This window comes from Passer domesticus, chromosome 17, assembly GCF_036417665.1.
Source record: "Passer domesticus isolate bPasDom1 chromosome 17, bPasDom1.hap1, whole genome shotgun sequence".
NCBI lineage: Eukaryota > Metazoa > Chordata > Aves > Passeriformes > Passeridae > Passer > Passer domesticus.
The window spans coordinates 10,742,089-10,758,866 of NC_087490.1; the positions used below are offsets into that span (position 1 = coordinate 10,742,089).

Below are 16,778 nucleotides of genomic sequence, written 5' to 3' on the forward strand. Positions count from 1 at the left end.
TGCACCGCGCCTCGTGGCCCCTCGACTGTGTGGCCGGCCGCCCCGATGCACGCTGGGAGTTGTAGTCCGCGGTTTGCGATGTCCCGCCCGCCCCGCGTTTCCCGCCGCCCTTTGCCCCCCGCCCCGCCCTTCCTGCGGCGGCCAAGATGGCGGCGGAGGTGGACTTCGGGGACCGCGAGCTCTTCGGGCAGCTGGAGGGCGAGCCCGGGCCGCCCTCGCCGCCCGCCCTGCAGGAGCCGGACCCGCTGCTGCAGCTCTACGAGCGGCTGCGCGACCGCGACGAGACCGTGCAGCGCCTGCGGGCGGAGAATATCCTGGCGGGAGAGGCAGGGCCCGCGGCGGGCGCGGAGGCGGGCGCGCCGCTGCCGCGCGTTCCCTTCCGGGCCAGCCGCTGCCGGCCCTCAGGGGCTGCGGGAGCGAGCCCTCGGTGTCCGCCGGGGCTCGGGGGGAGAGGCTGAGCTGGGCGCTGCGGGAGCTCCGGGTGCTCCCGGCTCCCTCAGAGCACGTTTTCCATGGAAACTTTTATCCCAGAGCGGCCGGGCCCGCCGCGGGGTGCGGGGTGCGGGCCGGGTGTTGAAACGGCTCTCACTGAATCCCTGGTTCTGCCTTTTAACTCAGTACGAATAATTGCAAATAGTTCAGTTGTGGCAGGTTTTCTAAAGGGTTTTTGGGTTTGCCGCTGCAGCAGAGTGGAATTTGAAACGTGTTATGATTTATTTCCCATTTACAAGTACATATGGACTACCATTACCTTTCTTTTCATGATGATCACAGATATTTATAAAATAAAATACTATGAATCTGTTAATATAATCATTGCATGTATTGAATGGCACTATTTGGATTGTCACAGCTAGTCCTCTTTTCTTTTTTCTTTTCCTTTTTTCCAAATTATTGTGTTTCTCCAGCAACAGGTGGGTTTTTAAATAATCCCCTGTGCAGTGAAAGGGAAGGACTCAAACCCCTTTTGTTGTTCTGTGAAACTCTTGCTCAGTGTTTTCTTGCCTTGCGTGTGGGTTTGTGTCTTCCAAAGAAAATTGTAGTCCTTAACACTAAGTTAACATCAGGAACTTAAAAGGAAGCTGAGAATTCTGACTCGTCCTAGGTATGTTAATGCTGACTTGAAACACTGTATGAATTATATGGAAAGAAGATACTTATATTGTATATATAAACACAGTTTATCTAAGACAAAAGCTGTCTGTGGTAACAATCTGCCAGGTCTTGTTTCCATGTCCCAATCCCTGTTCAGGTGTTGGGCTTCTAAAATGCCATTCCAGTTCCTGAAAATCTTTTGGAGTTGATTAGCAGGAACTCAGTTGGTGTTGCTGTAACTTTTATTTATTTGTGTGTATCTGTTTAATGAAACTCCCTTGGTCTTCAGGGAACCAGTTTTGATGTATAAGTTCAGCAGTGAGAAAAAATTACACTCAAATGGTTGAATGAATTGTAGTTAGAAGGTTGTGTAAGTTTATTGAAATTATAGCAGAAAGAGAATTCTCTTCATACAGAATTAAATATTTCTGGGGGATGCTTCTACCTCACACCAACCTGCTTTGCTTAAGAGGATAATTTCTGTTAAGTGGACTTTAAAAATACAGATTTTTGTGTTGACCAAACCTTCCTGCCCCTGTGGGGTCCAGCCTGAGCTGTGCTAAAACTGATGGGGAATATTTCCTGTACCCACTGTCTGTGTTCTGTGCTGTTCCAGTGGAATCTCCGTGGAAAACCCCAAAGTTGATGGACCTCTGTTGCAGATTTTATTTATGAACAATGTCATTACTAAGTAAGTATGAAAAAACAATCCTGACAGGACATGGGGGCTTTTTTTTTGTTTGTTTGGATCTAACAGTGCTGTGCCCAGATTGTGGATGTAGATTTTATTCAGTAACATGAACTGTTGAAAGCTTGGAGGGGAGAAGGGATAAGGGGCAGTGTGACAGAGTTCTGTTCCTCAGCAATATCTGCTTTGGCCATGAAATGAAGGGAGACTTCCAGGAGCTTGGAGTGAGTCTGAAGAATTTGAATTTCAGGAATGTTGTGGGTAAAACAGAAGAAATTAATTTTTCCTTGCCTCTGGGTTGATTTTTTGCCACACTCTTGTCCTCTCAATATCAGATTGCATTTGTGTTGGTGGGGGTTGAGAGGGCAATAAAGAATTGGATTTTCCCCTTTTCTAAGTTATTTAGTGAATGATAAGTGCTTAAGAAAAGAGATATCTTCCCTTTGTTTCAGCCTTGCTCACATCTTCATCTCTCTCTCCTTAATTTCAGGCGATATCATCAAGAAATTGAAGATTTTATTTATAGTTTAGTTCAAAAATATGAAGAGCAGAAGAAAAGTGAACAAGAAAAGTCACACTTGAATGCTAAACCACAGGTACTTTAAAACTCAAATTGTTACAGAATGCTGCTTCTCCATCCCTGTAATGAGAATAATGAAATATTGCACTGTTAAACAGTGACAAAAATCAAATTAAGTAAATGTCAAATAAATGTTTTACAACTGTTTGTTCCAAAAAATAGAGAGAAAGGAAAGAGCCTTTCTGCCCATGAAAATGCTTCTTGAAAATTTTCCCTAGTGAAATTTCAGTGAAACAAAATTAATTTAATTAACTGTCAGTGAAAGAAAATTATTAAATTAATTAAGTTGGTTTAAATAATTAAGAAGAATGCTTCATGTGTCTTCTGATAGTGTTTGGCCCATCTCCAAGTATATATAAGAAAACAGAAGAACAACAGAATCTGAAAATTTACCCTTTCTCTTCCTGGTTTAAAATTTTTATTCTTAACTTAGCATTTACTTTGAAAGTGGAATGGCACATTTCTCTCTGTCTTTCCCTTGGCTTTTTTGCTGAGAATGAAAATGCAATTTTGCAGTGTGTTTCTCATCAAGAAAGCCTTGCAAAGGAGCTGTGTCATGCTTTGGGCTGTGGGAAGCTTCATCTCCATCCTGCCCTTGGTGAAAGGGGAGAAGCTGCACCCCACATTCTGTGCCTTTTACATCACTAATTCAGGTTGATTCAAGTGAATTATTTTTGGTTTTGCTTTCCCTGTCAGCCCTCCAGCATTGTTTTGGAAGAGGACTCTAAAGGAACCAGCTCAAGTTCTGCTAAAAAAGTGAAAGAAGCTTTTAGTGTAAGTTTTTGACTGTGCTCTTCCATGGTAGGTCTGAATCTTCACTCTCCACATTCACTGTACACTGCCATTAAAATAAGATCTCTTAACTGCTGTTATTACACTGATAAATTAAATTTAAATTCAGCATGTTTGGGCTACAGCAGTGCAAAAAAAATCTTATGTATACAGGTTTGGGCTTGTATTAATTGTAAATTCTTAGAGAATGGGGGAAAAAAGCCTGGAAGTATTTGAAGCAGTGTAAATTTCTAGAAATGCTACCAATCTCACCTAAGTACTGACACATTTCTGACAATTCTCTGACTTTTTTTCTGCAGGTTGTAGGAAGTGTTCTGTATTTTACCAATTTTTGTCTCGATAAACTGGGACAGCCAATTTTAAATGAGAATCCACAGCTGACAGAAGGATGGGAAATACCTAAGTATCCTGTTTGCTAAAACACCTTTCTTTTTTCCATGTGTCAAATCCAAAGAATTCCAGTGGGTAAATTGAACTCAAATTCTCTTCAGTGGATTGTGTGTTTCTAGCAAAACCATACCAGGCATTATAGATGGGGTGATTTAATGAGTAATTAATGGATTTTTTTATTCAAAACAAATAAGTATTTTGATATAATTGACCTGCTGATTGCTATCCTGAGAGTGAATGCCTTATCCCCATAAATCTTGTGAATTTTGGGATTTCCTTGTCCCTAGTCAGGTTTGGAATGACAGCTCATTGCAGATTGAATAAGTATTCTCCATCCATAAAATCCACTCTCTGAGAGAGGAAAAGGGTTTGGGAAGCTCAGACAGGCTGTGAAATGCTTTTTTCCAAATTAAATTTTAAAATTTAATTATGGTATGCTCTTAACATGCATCCATTTTAAAGCTGGTTCTTTATTGCTTATTAAGGGCAATGCTTAAAAAGTGGAATTGAGGGAAATGCTGAAGAAGCTGGGAAATGTTGAAATGTTTTTTAATATTGATGTCTTCCATGACAAAAGAAATTGGACAAGGAATTTCTCAAGTAACAGCATCCCCCCTGGCTTCCAGTGTTGTTTCTGTCCTGGAAGGACTCAGGACAAGAAGCAGTTTCAGAGTTCATTTCTGCAATATCCAGTTCTTAAGCTTGTAATCAAGGTCATGTCAGTGTTAGAAAATTACTGGTATCTGAACATCAATTGCAAATTTACAATCTCCCAAACTCTGGGTGAAGGAAGTAGATGCCTAATGGGAATTTCTCCTTAAATGCCACATTAATTGTGGCTGAAGTGATTCTGAGTGAAATCAGGCACTGGCTTCTAAACCACCACAGTACTGCTCTCAGTGAACCTGTCATTTTGAAACTCTATCAAAATGTGGTTTAATAAGATTACTGTGAAACATTTCAGAATTATTATCTGGAAATTTCTGCCTGTAAACAAGAGGGTTGTAGTTTTAGCAAGTGCTGATAAAGTATGGGGTAGAAATTTGTAGGAGGAAACAGCACAAGCTCATCTTAGCAAACACTTTGTAGTAGATACCATTTTATAGTTTATACTCAGGACTTCTTATCAAGGACCCATTTGTAACAATGCAGCTAAGTCAGTGTTCTGTTCAAAGCACTATTCAGTGTTCATTGGTATTTTAAACAAAATTGAAATTTTGCTTCATCCAGTAGCAGTTCCTTATTGAAATCTAAAGATATCAGCAAGTTTTCAGCCAGATTCTCTCCCTAGATGGACAAGAAATACAAGTAAAACCCAAAAGGTTTGTATTATTCTTAAATGTAAAGTTTTGAGCTGAAAAGTTCAAATGCACTCTGTGATTATTGCCCAGTTAATAAACCCTTGGACATACTTGAGCAGTATTTAAATTAAATAAGGCAGAGCTGAGCGTTGCAGTCAGTGAATCTGTCTTTTTATTGAGTTTCTTTAGGAAGGGCCTAAAGTCAGTGAAAACTTTCTGAATTTTTTTACTTAGTTCTTCTGTTTCTTGTCTTTTTAGTGCTTGGTTTGTCTTCCTTGCACTGGTGTTGTGTCATGGTTACTGTTCTCTAGAACAACTCCTGTCTGACTTATTTGATAGATTTTTAAGACAGGCTGATCTGAGAGTTGATGGTGTAGTTTTTATGGGAGGTCAGAAGTGAAGGAAATTCAGTTTCCAGCTGGAGTTACCTTGGACACTTTTTCTCTCCACTTCTGGTTCCCATCCTAATTCAGTAAAAATGAATGTTCAGAAAAATAAATCTTCCTCTATAATCTTGGTATTTCACCCCAGTAATATTGCAAATGTTTCCTGCCATGGTGTGAATTTACAAGGAAGATTTAAGTTGAAGCCAGCTGCAGTTCCATTCCAGGTTTTCAGGGCAGTTTCACAAAATGAATTACTTGAAACTGTGGGCCAGGACTTTCCAAAGAAATGTTTGTGCTCTGCTGTTTGTTTCTGCTGATTCCCAGTATTGTGGAAGGGATCAGATGACACCATTTCCTATTTCCCTCTGCCCTTTCCTCCTTTCCAGTGTTCTCCTTAGCACTGTGCAATCAGCAATATTCTCCAGTTAAGGATTGATATAAGTTTAAAAGGAGCAGAAGACAGCACATGACATCAGCAGTCTTTGCTTTTGGTTTTGCCTTTCTCAAGTCTAAACCTTAAAATCTGTCAAGAATGAAAATAATTAGGTGTATTTAAGATTGCAGAGTTGTTTTCAGGTTTAATTTGTTGTGCATTTTTCAAGCAGGCCCAAACCTCATTGTTTCAATTGTGGTTCTGAAGACCATCAAATGAAGGACTGCCCAAAGGTAAAGTCACCAGCATTCCAAAGACTGCTGCTCTCCAGGCTTGGTGTTGGGTGAAGGAGTGCGTAAATTGTGAGTTGTCCAACTCTAAACTTCCCAATTGTGTTATCTTTAAGCCACGAAATGCAGCTCGTATAAATGAGAAGAGAAAGGAGTTTTTGGAAGCTTGTGGTGATTCGAGCAATCAGAATTTTCAGCAGCGTTACCATGCAGAAGAAGTAGAAGAGAGGTTTGGAAAATTTAAGCCAGGAGTAATTAGGTATCTCTTTTCTTTCCATTTGCTTTTCTGGAATACATCTTCTGCCTTTGGAGTGCCAGATTTTAATTGCCAGTTTATTAAGTCCACCTGCTGCTCTTAACTGTTATGTTAGAATTTGTTAAATAGAATTTGAATAAATTGTAGAGATAGATATCTTTCAAATGAAAACTCACTGCTGGCTTGACAGTCCTACCCTTTCTCTAATGCAGGGTGATAAATATTACTCTTTGACTTCTCAAATTGTATTATGTTCCTACTAAAAATGTATGCACATACTAAAAAAGTCTGCACATTTTGAGCTTTGAGTGTCCCTTCCTCTCTATTCAAAATGTTCAGAGAAATCATAGTATTGTGTGGCAGTCTCCAAAAAAATCACCAGTAAATTCATGTCAGGGTCCACCCTTCCTGTTGATAGCTGCAGTCAAGGCCATGAGTCAGAAGCAGCAGGTCAAGTATGTTATTCTTGGTGTAGAATTAAATCTAATAAAGTGTTTAAGCATATAAGCAAGGCAAAAAGTTCTGTTTAATATCAGATCTGATCTTCATTTATATCTGGGGTGGAAATACAACACACTTTGAGTTACAACTCAGCTATTTTACCTTGACAGCTGCAAACTCCACAAAACATTCCTAACCTTTTGTGACCAATTAAGGGATTTTTCTGGATGACATTTTGTCTTCTGTTTGCTTTCTTGGCTCAGTGGGGTCCTTCAGGATGCCCTTGGTGTGACAGACAAGAGCCTGCCCCCGTTCATTTACCGCATGCGGCAGCTGGGCTACCCCCCGGGCTGGCTCAAGGAGGCTGAGATGGAGCACTCAGGGCTGGCTCTGTATGATGGCAAAGGTGAGCACTGTGGGGCTGGCATGCAGCTTTGCTGTGGGGCTGTGTGCTGGCTGCATCCTCCTCAGGAGATAATGCAGTGACTGGTTTGTAAACCTTCATCTCCCTCGTGGAAGGGTGAGAAAATTGCAAATCAAGTCGTTTTATTCATGTAAAAATACACCTTTTATCAGCTGTGATGTAACAACAAAACAAATTCCATAATGGCTGTGTTGCAAAGATGGGAAACTGTTTGTGGGATTTCACTGTTGGAACCTGGAGTTGTGAAATTGCAAGACTTGCAGATTTCTTCTTGTCCAATTTCCTCTCCCCTTTTCTCTTATTTTTCATGGGAGAAGCCATAGACCCTCTTACACAGGAACAAACCCACTAGCAAGCAAACAACACATTCCTTGGAACCTAACTTAAGTAATTGACCATGTTTTTGCTAATGACCATTTTTTATGCTGCATCTCACAACAGTCCTGATGCCAGATTCTGAGGGTGGCAATGGTACATGAAGAGCAGTTGTGTAGGAATACCCAGTTAGGTTTCTAGGGATGTTTCATGCCTGTATCTGATGGATTTTGTCAGTGTTCCTGCCTCTCTGGATTTCAAAACCTTTTATCAGTACTTCCATTCCAAACTCCTGTTCTTAAATCCTGTGGATTTTTTTCAGTGGCGTTCTTAATTAACATCAATAATAATTAAATTCCACTATAGGTGAAGTTGAAGCAGAAGATGAGGGCTCTCCCCGGCCCAAACGTGTCACTTACGATGTGTCCAAGTTGATAAATTACCCAGGTTTTAATATATCCACTCCCAGTGGGATCCCAGATGTAAGTAGCTTTCTCTGCCTTCTGAACAATGTGCTGAGTGACAGGAATTGCTTTTGGCCAAGAGTTAATGTTTTGTAACTGCATCTGACAATTCCCTTTTAAGACTCTTCTTTTTAAGCCCTTGTTTTGGGGGTTGTAGTTAAGGTGACAACTGGTACTTGTCTTGATTCTTGTGCTAGGGTCTGACAGTGCTTCTGTGGGCATTATTTCCATTATGAGACCAGCAGGAGCCTGGAAGGATAGTTTGGTGTTTTTTAAACACAAAGCTTCACACATGAATGGCTGATTTTTCTGTACATGTAAATTTTCTGAATGATCTTGGAATATGAAAATCACTGTGGGTGTTTCCATAATTATAATTTTGATCACAAAAATTGCATCAGACCAGTGTACAACCTCTGCAAAGCTCTTTAACAACTGGAATTAAACAAGTCATAGCAGAAGAGCCACATGGTGAGTGCCCTCTTCAGCACAGAGCACCAAAGAAATCTCCTGTGGGTGCTGCACTTTCATCTTCAGAAGCATTTTAACCTCCTATCACTGAATTCCATCACTGCTCTGAATGCCTGAGCATTAAAAAGAAGCACTTGTGCATTTGCACCTTTACATTTGCCCATTTAGTGTTTTTTCATTCAGTGTTATTAACCAATCATATGCAACATTATTTCTCTTTTCTTTTTTTTTCTTTTTGCTGTAGGAGTGGCAGATGTTTGGTTCCATCCCCATGCAGCCATCTCAACAGAAGGATGTTTTTGCTCACTACCTTTCTAATTATCAAGAGGTGAATATATCTCCTTGATTTAAAAAAAACAATGTTTTCTTTTAGTTAGTGTAGGTCATGATGATTTCTTGCTTTTATCTTCTTTCTGCACAAGGGGACAGACTTTTTATTGACCTAGTGAGGCTGGCTTATCTGTTTTAACAAAAAATAGCTTCATGTTTAAAATTAATTGTTATTTCACTTAATATATGCAGATCCCAGTTGTGCAAAGATTTGTAAGCAGTTTGGAAAAAAAATTGCTATGAATTTACACAGCCTGGAAGTTCCTGATTCCCCTAATAAATGAGAAGCTTGGTTTTCATGGCCATGGCATCCCTCAAATGTCAGTGTCTATTTACACACTGGGTTCCCAATGATTGCACAGTTACAAAATTGCTTTAATTCTTACAGCTGGAAATGTTACTCTGTACAGTAGAATACTAATTCTTTGTGGTTTTGTGGTTAATTCCTCTGCAGCCAAGTCCAAAATCCAGCAGCAAAAGGGCTGCCCCTCAGTCAAAGTCCCGTCATTCCAAACGACCAAGAGAAGAAACCTCAGAGGTAGCAGCAGCTGACATGGACCTGGACTCTGGTACAGTCACTCTGATTTTTGTTTTTCCTGGTTTCAGCTTTTATTTTCAAAGTAACTTGCTCTGAACTGAAATGTGAGAGTTAAAGGGAGAAGCCAGTGTGTTAGTATTTTGGTGGTAATTAAAGGTTGACAGACCAGCATTGTCCTGCTGCAGTGGCATTTGCTGTCATTGTCACTGTGCTTTTTATATCTTCTAATACCAAGCAGGAGGTTTCAGGTGTGCTCAGAGCAATTGCAATGTTAAGTTAAAAGTTCTGACCTCTTTACTCCAGGAGCATCCTAAAGAAATTTCTGTTAAGACCCCCAAATCCCTAAATATTTGGATGAAATAACATAAATTTGTAAGCTTACAGCTTCTTAAAAATGAGGCAAACTCCGAGGAGGATTCGATGCTAAGTGTTAGAGCAGCTGGAGAAACTTCTGGCTTTCCTTTTGAAATCTGCCATGAGGAATCCTTCAGTGGGTCTCAGGGTGGAATGGGTTTGTTCTTAATAACTTCAAGAGTAATTTTTTTTCCTTGAATGGCTGGCAGAGTTAAAATCCCAAAAAAGATAGCTTTGGTGGATATGAAAAGCCTCACAAAGCTTGTTCTGTCTCAGCTGAAAAACAAGGATGAGAAGACGTAAATCTGGTAGTTAATCAGAACACTGGCACTTTGAATCTTGTCCTGGTCAGATTTCAGGTTCTAAAAGGTGTCTTTTAATCTCTTTGTAGATCTGGAAGGAGCACAGAGATCTCAAACTCCCAACAGTTTTCAGTTCCAGCCTCCTCTGCCGCCTGGGTCTCCATCCGTGTCCACTCCTCCACCTGTGCCCCGAGGAACACCCCCACTCACACCCCCTCAGCCTTCCACCCCCACCCACTCTCCCCTCCCCAGGACTACCCCACCACCAAACTCTGACAGTCCTCAGCCCAAAATAGTGGACTCGGTGATGGATGAGGACACGCTGACCCTGGAGGAGCTGGAGGAGCAGCAGAGGTTAATCTGGGCAGCGCTGGAGCAGGCGGAGAGCACAAACAGTGACTCTGATATTCCTGTTGACACACCTTTAACTGGGAATTCCCTGACATCATCCCCAGCCAGGAATGAAGCAGATCTTGTTGCAGAAGTCAGGTCACCTGAGAAAGTGATCTCAGTGGAAACAGAGTTTGCTGACATCAGTGAGCAGATCCCAGAAAATGAACATTCTCTAACCAGTCCCAATCTAGAGGGCAGTTTGCTTGACTTAAAGGAAAATCCTGATAATGCAGTTTCTGAAGGCCTGCTGCATGACACCCTGCCTGCTGCCAACCCCGAGGTTAATGAGGGGGAAAACACAGCTGGTAATAAAGTGCCCACGAGCACTGGATCATCTGTGAAAAAATCTGGACTTGTTCCTGACATGAGCAAGTTTGCTGCAGGCATCACACCATTTGAGTTTGAAAATATGGCAGAATCAACTGGGGTTTATCTACGGATAAGAAGCCTGTTAAAAAACTCCCCAAGGAACCAGCAAAAGAAAAAGACTTGAATCTTAACTGGTCTTTTGTTTTCTTATATCCAAATCCCTTCTGTTTCCCCACCAGTTTTACAAACTCAGATAATCTCCCTCATCTTATGGAAAAGAGAAAATCTTGACAAATGCAGGTCTGTCCTATTCTTCCTTGGTGTTGAAGTCAGTGCAGGTTTCCATCTTGACCAGGACCACCAGTGCAGCCAGAAAATGTGGAATTTTCCCAAATTGCAAGCTTCCACTAAGGAATAACAGGACTGACGATTTGTTAAGACCATTTTATTTGCCAATACTCGAGACTCTAAAATGCAGAGTTTGTGGTTTGGTGTTCATTATTTTGGCTAAGATTTATATTGTCCTTGAGTTTCAGGTGGATTGGTGATTTTTTTAATATCTGTCCTTTGTACAATAATCTATACTTTATACATTTTGCTAATTACCCTGTAGATAAGTTTAATATATTCTGAATGTTTTTAAAAAGGTCCGATGTTAAGATTTCCCACATCAAAGTCCTGACAATTGGAAGAAAATACTTGGGGATTACAGTGCTATTTTCACCATTTCAAGTATTTTTATAAATTATTTATGTGGGTCTGTTTTAATTGCCACTGTATCTTTTGTAGCATCGTCCTTCATGTAAACTTGCTGTACAGACATGTTCGTGGTTGTCTACAGAGGTTTAATAAATGAGCTTTTAGCTAAAGAGCTTTTAATTGGAGTCCTGAAGCAGCAAAATGCTGGTTTTTGAAAATCAGCTGCTGAAGAAAATTGGGGAAACAAGCTGAGCAAAATGAATGAGTATAGTGAAATATTTTAAGAAGCTGTCAGCTTCAGGTTTTCTTAATCAAGAAACTGTTAAAATTCCCTTAGCTACTTAAACAGAACCTTGCCATAACATTCAGATTTCATCATCTGAAGAGCTGCCCACTTCTGAATGCTTAGAAATGTTATAATCATGCTGATTAATTGTTCTAACACTTTTTCTTTCTTGTCTCGGGAGGGAGCTGTGGCTGAAGCGACTGCACCTCGTTCAGGTGCCAAGAGAGGGAGCACTAGATTGATGTAAGCATTTATCTTTCCAGAAATGCAGGAAAAGTCTCCCCAGCCACGTGTAAAGCAGAGTAAACCAAAGCATTTTCAAGTATCTAACAAAAAACTTGTGAAGGGGAATGTCTGTAAGGTAATGTCGGAGAGTGAACTTAATTCTTTCAGATTCTCAGCTTTGCAGTTAGTGCCTGTTGCCCAAAGATCTTTAACATACATGATACTGGTACACTTTGCATTTGAATCTCAAGGAGAACCCCAGACTTTTAGCAGTTAAAGTCTTTATTTATTTCTCTTTTTTTTTTTCTCCCTAAATTTACAGGAAAACCAAAGCACCTTTATGTGTGAATTTTGAGAGGCTGAAAAGTCTTTTTGCAGCATTTACCAGTTGAGTTTATTTGGTTGCACTTGGAAAGCAAGTCAAGGTAAATGTTCATTATATGTTCTAAAATGAATGGCTTTTTTCTTCCTAGTTTATAGGAGAAATAGTATTTTTATAACATGAGTGATTAACAGAGTAATGTGCTGTTTCCACCTTCTATACACGTTTAAAGAAAGCTCTGTCGGGAAGCATAGGGAGGTGTGGCACTTTTTCCTCCTCCTGCCATGGAGTTAAAAGGCAGTAATGACAGTTTACAGGAGCCTTTGTGTGCTGCCTCAGTGCCACGTGGGTGATAAAGGGGTGCAGGGCAGGAGGCGATGATTGCCGTGCACACCTTCTGGGTGTGTTGTGCTGCTCATGTTTGAAACATGCAGTTCTCTCACCACACCTTAAAGATCTGGTTTTAATGGCTCTTAGGAAATGCTGCTGCTTGAGTAGGGCATGCAGCCTAAGCCAGAGGAGTGCTGGTGGTTTCTGTGAGCAAGGCAGGAGAGCACACAAGATAAAAATCATCTCTATGTGCTTAGAACCCTTCAGTGCTCTGTATGGTCCATGCTCAATCACCATTCCACATAATTAATTGGTCACAACAGATAAGCAAAACAGTTGTGACTAAAGTATTTTCATTTGTTATTCTTTTATCTTTCAAACCGCCATGTTATAAATGTTCCTGTAATGCTTGTTTTATTTCTTAAAATAATATTTTTATTATATGTTTTGATCTCAGAAAAGCAAGCAGGGACTGTTTAATTTCTGGATTTAATTTTAGTAATTTAACTTCAAATAAGGATAAATCATACAGAATTCCCTGAGAGCACTCAGAGGTATCTTTAAAATTGTTCTTTTAAATCTTCTCTTTGGAATTGTCCTTTCTTTGGAGGTGGCAGTCAGCATGGATAGTGCTGTGAGAAAACTGAACCAGTAAGTAGAACTCCTCCTGTATTTACCTCTGCTGTAGGACACAGTTAATTAGGGATGGGGAGTTATCTCTGCTGCTTCCCTCATGATGAGGAATTCATCTTTTAGCTATTTATCTATAATTCACTGTTCTGTCAAGTGCTACATATTGTTGCACTGAAGATGTTTGTAATTAGTGAGGTTTTTAATCTGTCAGCTGTAACCACTCAGATGGGTTTTGTATGTTGAAACTGCAATCAGATCACACTCTTAAGTCCCAAGGAAAAGCTGAATAGCAAAGTATTTTGGGTCCTTTTAAGTGCCATTCCCATGGTGATGGGTGTGGCATAATAACCTAGATTAGAGCTTCGTAAAATGAATGAGTAATAAAATCTGTAATGAGGTGGGTATAGCATGAGCAGGCATCACTCACACTTTCCCACAGATTCCTGTTGGGTAGTCCTTGTGTTTATTTACAGCACTTGGAACACCAAAAATATTTTTAAATGCTCATGCACGTCTAAAAAATCAAATCTCTGCAAGATATTCTGAGTATCAGTCAGGTGGGAAGTTGTGTCTTAAAAAGATCAAAATTTCTGACTCTAAATTTTTATAACCCAATTCACAGCGCTCAAAACGTCAAGAAAAGAGAAACAGCTGAGATTCTAGAAGATATCTGAAAGACATGGGAGCTGCTAAAAATAATTATTTCACTGCAAGCTCTGTGAGGCAGCATAGCTGGTAAAAAAAAAAAAGAAAAAGAGAAATGAAGAGGAGGAAAAAGCTCCAATGTAATCCCAGTGCTTCAGTTGCCATGGAAGCCCGTAGCACCTTCCTTCTGTGCCATGGCTGTGCTGCCCTGGGAAGGGGAAGGGAATGCCACTGAGGATTGGTGCTGCTCCTGCGAATACCGTGCAGAGTCATTGCTACATTTTGGGGGGTGGGAGGGGGTGAGTCACAGGGAGGAATTGGTCGTGATTCCTGGAGCAGCTTTTAGAAAACAGGATGGATTTAATAGCCTGGTAATTACTGTGACAATTGGACACTTCCTAGACTTCAGACAGCTACAGCAGCAGAGATGTTACATAAGGTTTTTAGCAACTTGTGTTTAGTTGTCACCCATGACCGAATGAACATTTATTTACCCCTTCTTTAGAATTCAGCACTCAATAGGAACAGAATCCTTCTGCTTTGCTTCGCTGTAGGTGAGAATGCAGCTTTTATTGCTATTTACATAAGTGCTAGAATGATTTGCATCGTTATTAATAGACTGGTTCCTCAGTTATCAGGGAAATGAAACACTCATCAAGAGCAACATTATTGTTAATTTAACTATCTTGTTTAAACCAGAATGCAGAAATTATTTTTTTTAATTTGTTCAAATACTGCTCTCCATTGTTTTACCCACGTTAGAGTAGAAAAAAATAATGTAAAATTGGATGAAAGCTTGTCTTGAGTAGCTCACCAAAGAACATGGGTTTGGAGAGGTTTTTCTTTTATTGCTGCTGGGTAGTCTGGCTGACCTGGGGAAGGGAAGCAGTAAGTACATGAGCAGTGAAAAGACTTCTAGCAGCCTTTACAGAAAAACTACAGAAAATAATAGTGCAAGTGCTGGGATTTTTGAAGCAGCACTTCTGAGATTAAAAAAAAAAAGCAATTAGCTGCCTTTTCTGTAGCAGATGTGACCATCAGTTCTGTATAGGAATTGCCAGATGTGCATATTGAAGAGATCATTCAGATGGAAAAAAAAATCTTTACTCAGAATTCTCATACTTGGGTGAATACATCCCATTGAATAGAAAATGGATTTCTTCTGTCAAGAGATCCTTACATTCAGTTCTTTAAGGACAACATTTTAGCTCTTTAGAAAGCTTCAGCAACCTTGGAGCCTTCACAAATCTGAAAAAGGGCAGAAACAACTGCAACTGGTGTTCCCACATTATTAAGAATTCTAATTTTAAAGAGCCTTGTGCTTGTGGCCAGGATGCCAGTAGTTATGTTGGCATCCTGAATTTCCCTGGAGCATCCAGCAATTCCTGTTCTCGTGGAATTATGAAAATGCCTATATATTATTTGTTGACTGATCTGATCATGCAGATCAGAAAACAGCCACCAGGACTGGAATCAAAGATATTCTGGCTTTCAGTCATACCTAATCCTGTACAGGAATGTGGTTTATAGTACCAGGATCTTTTATTACAATGATTCCTACAAATTGGCTGTGCCCTACGGGTGCAGACTGGTACACAGAGGCTGTCAGCCACTTCCACCTGGGAGGAACTCAAGTTGCAGTTGCTCCAAAGCTGCATTTTCATGGTGTGAAGTTGATTCTGGTGAAAGAATGGATAACAGAATCTCTTTTTTTCCTACAGGACTACAGGATCTTGAAGCTGAGTCTGTTCAGTAGGAAATGACTGGAAAAAACAGTGGCACATTGCCTTGATCTGTGTGACATTCTCAATTCTTGCCTTCGTCCAGGACATTTTTACCATAGCCTTGCAAGGGAGTGAAGCATACTATTTACAGATTTAAACATATTTTATCCATTATTTCCCCACTGTTACTGCTCCCACATGATGACAAGTTCTACAATAACAGCACAACGTTGCAACTTTTAGTTTTCATCTTTAAGTTGTCTTGCAGTTGCTGTGCTGTGTCCTAGGTGCATCAGTCTGACATTGCTTGTACAACTTTAATGCTGTGCACTGAACTGCAAGCATTTGAGATGGACTTACATGGAGGCAAATTAACTGAGAGACAAAACATCAAATTAATGATGGAGAATGATAGATACACTTAGAGAAAAACCCATTCTACGTTAGCATTAGATCAGTACAGAGAGCTCAAATCTTCACCACCAGAAAGAAGCACAGAGGTTCACCACTGCAGCTCTCAAGCCAGCAGGTATTTTAGGCAAGTGTTCTGTAAAGTTAGTACAACTCTCCAGTTTCTACCCTTATTGCAATTTTTGTGGGATTATTTCCATAGCTAGGGGCTGCAGGGTCATTTTTTTAAAAAGCAATCCTTTGCTGGCTCTGCACTTCTGAATACAACCCAATGTTTAAATCCTGAAGTCCTTATTCAGCGAAACTTTTATCAAATTTTGCAGTGAGAAAGAGGGTTGCCTGTACATGGATTCAAATTCTGTTTCACCATATAATGGCCATGGCAAGAGATTGTGTTTAACGTTTAGGAGGTGAAATTCTAACAAACATTGCTAAATGCTGATGTAGATGAAACCTGTAATTTGGGGGAGTGCATCACACCATTTTGTGCTTTACCATGCTGGATTAATGCCAAAGAACAAAACACAAATTGCAATCAGTCCCCAGCAATGGAACTGCTTTCTCATCACCCTTTTGTTCGAATGGCATCATGCAGAAACCCAACAAGCTCTGAGACTGCAAACTGAGGTTTGCTTTGTGAGGAATTCAGCGCTGATGGGCCAGCTCTGGCTGGGCTCCGCTGCCTGTTTATAAGAGGGGAAGAACTGGAGCAGAGCTGTTTGATTCAGCCTTGAAAATCGGTATTAAATTGTTGATGATGGCGTTGGAGCTGCTGCTCCAGCTGTTTAAACTTTAGCAGTGGGATAACGCCAGCTTCCAATGCGTTGCTTCACAAACACAATGAAAATAAAAACGTTCAGTACTTTGGGATAATAAATTTCTGCATGATGAATTTCTGGGCATCAGGACAAAAGGAAAATGGAGCGAAGCAGCAGACAGTGAAGTTATTCACCCACTAGAGCGATGTGCTTCACACCTCCCCGTCTGTGCCCACCCTCTCCCCCTCCCACC

At 40.5% G+C, this 16,778-nt stretch overlaps 1 protein-coding gene and 1 long non-coding RNA gene across 3 annotated transcripts; both read left to right on the forward strand.

The window, feature by feature from the left end:
- The first annotated feature begins 112 nt into the window (after positions 1-112).
- ZCCHC8 (zinc finger CCHC-type containing 8) lies at positions 113-11,361 on the forward strand. 2 transcript variants are annotated; one of them, XM_064393087.1, is made up of 14 exons: positions 113-309; positions 1,063-1,105; positions 1,712-1,786; positions 2,274-2,379; positions 3,060-3,137; positions 3,455-3,558; positions 4,802-4,867; positions 5,835-5,898; positions 6,012-6,154; positions 6,856-6,998; positions 7,698-7,813; positions 8,511-8,594; positions 9,051-9,165; positions 9,880-11,361. In XM_064393087.1, exons 1-14 carry the CDS (start codon positions 147-149, stop codon positions 10,674-10,676), a joined length of 2,097 nt encoding a protein of 698 aa, XP_064249157.1. In that variant the 5' UTR covers positions 113-146; the 3' UTR covers positions 10,677-11,361. The 2 variants fall into 2 exon arrangements, with proteins under 2 accessions (XP_064249157.1, XP_064249158.1); XM_064393088.1 differs by having other exon boundaries at positions 5,838-5,898.
- An 883-nt stretch (positions 11,362-12,244) lies between these two features.
- LOC135282897 (uncharacterized) lies at positions 12,245-15,612 on the forward strand. The gene is made up of 4 exons (XR_010348882.1): positions 12,245-13,005; positions 13,610-13,722; positions 14,138-14,186; positions 15,354-15,612. It is a non-coding gene; the product is annotated as an uncharacterized LOC135282897 (long non-coding RNA).
- The last annotated feature ends 1,166 nt before the right edge of the window (positions 15,613-16,778 follow it).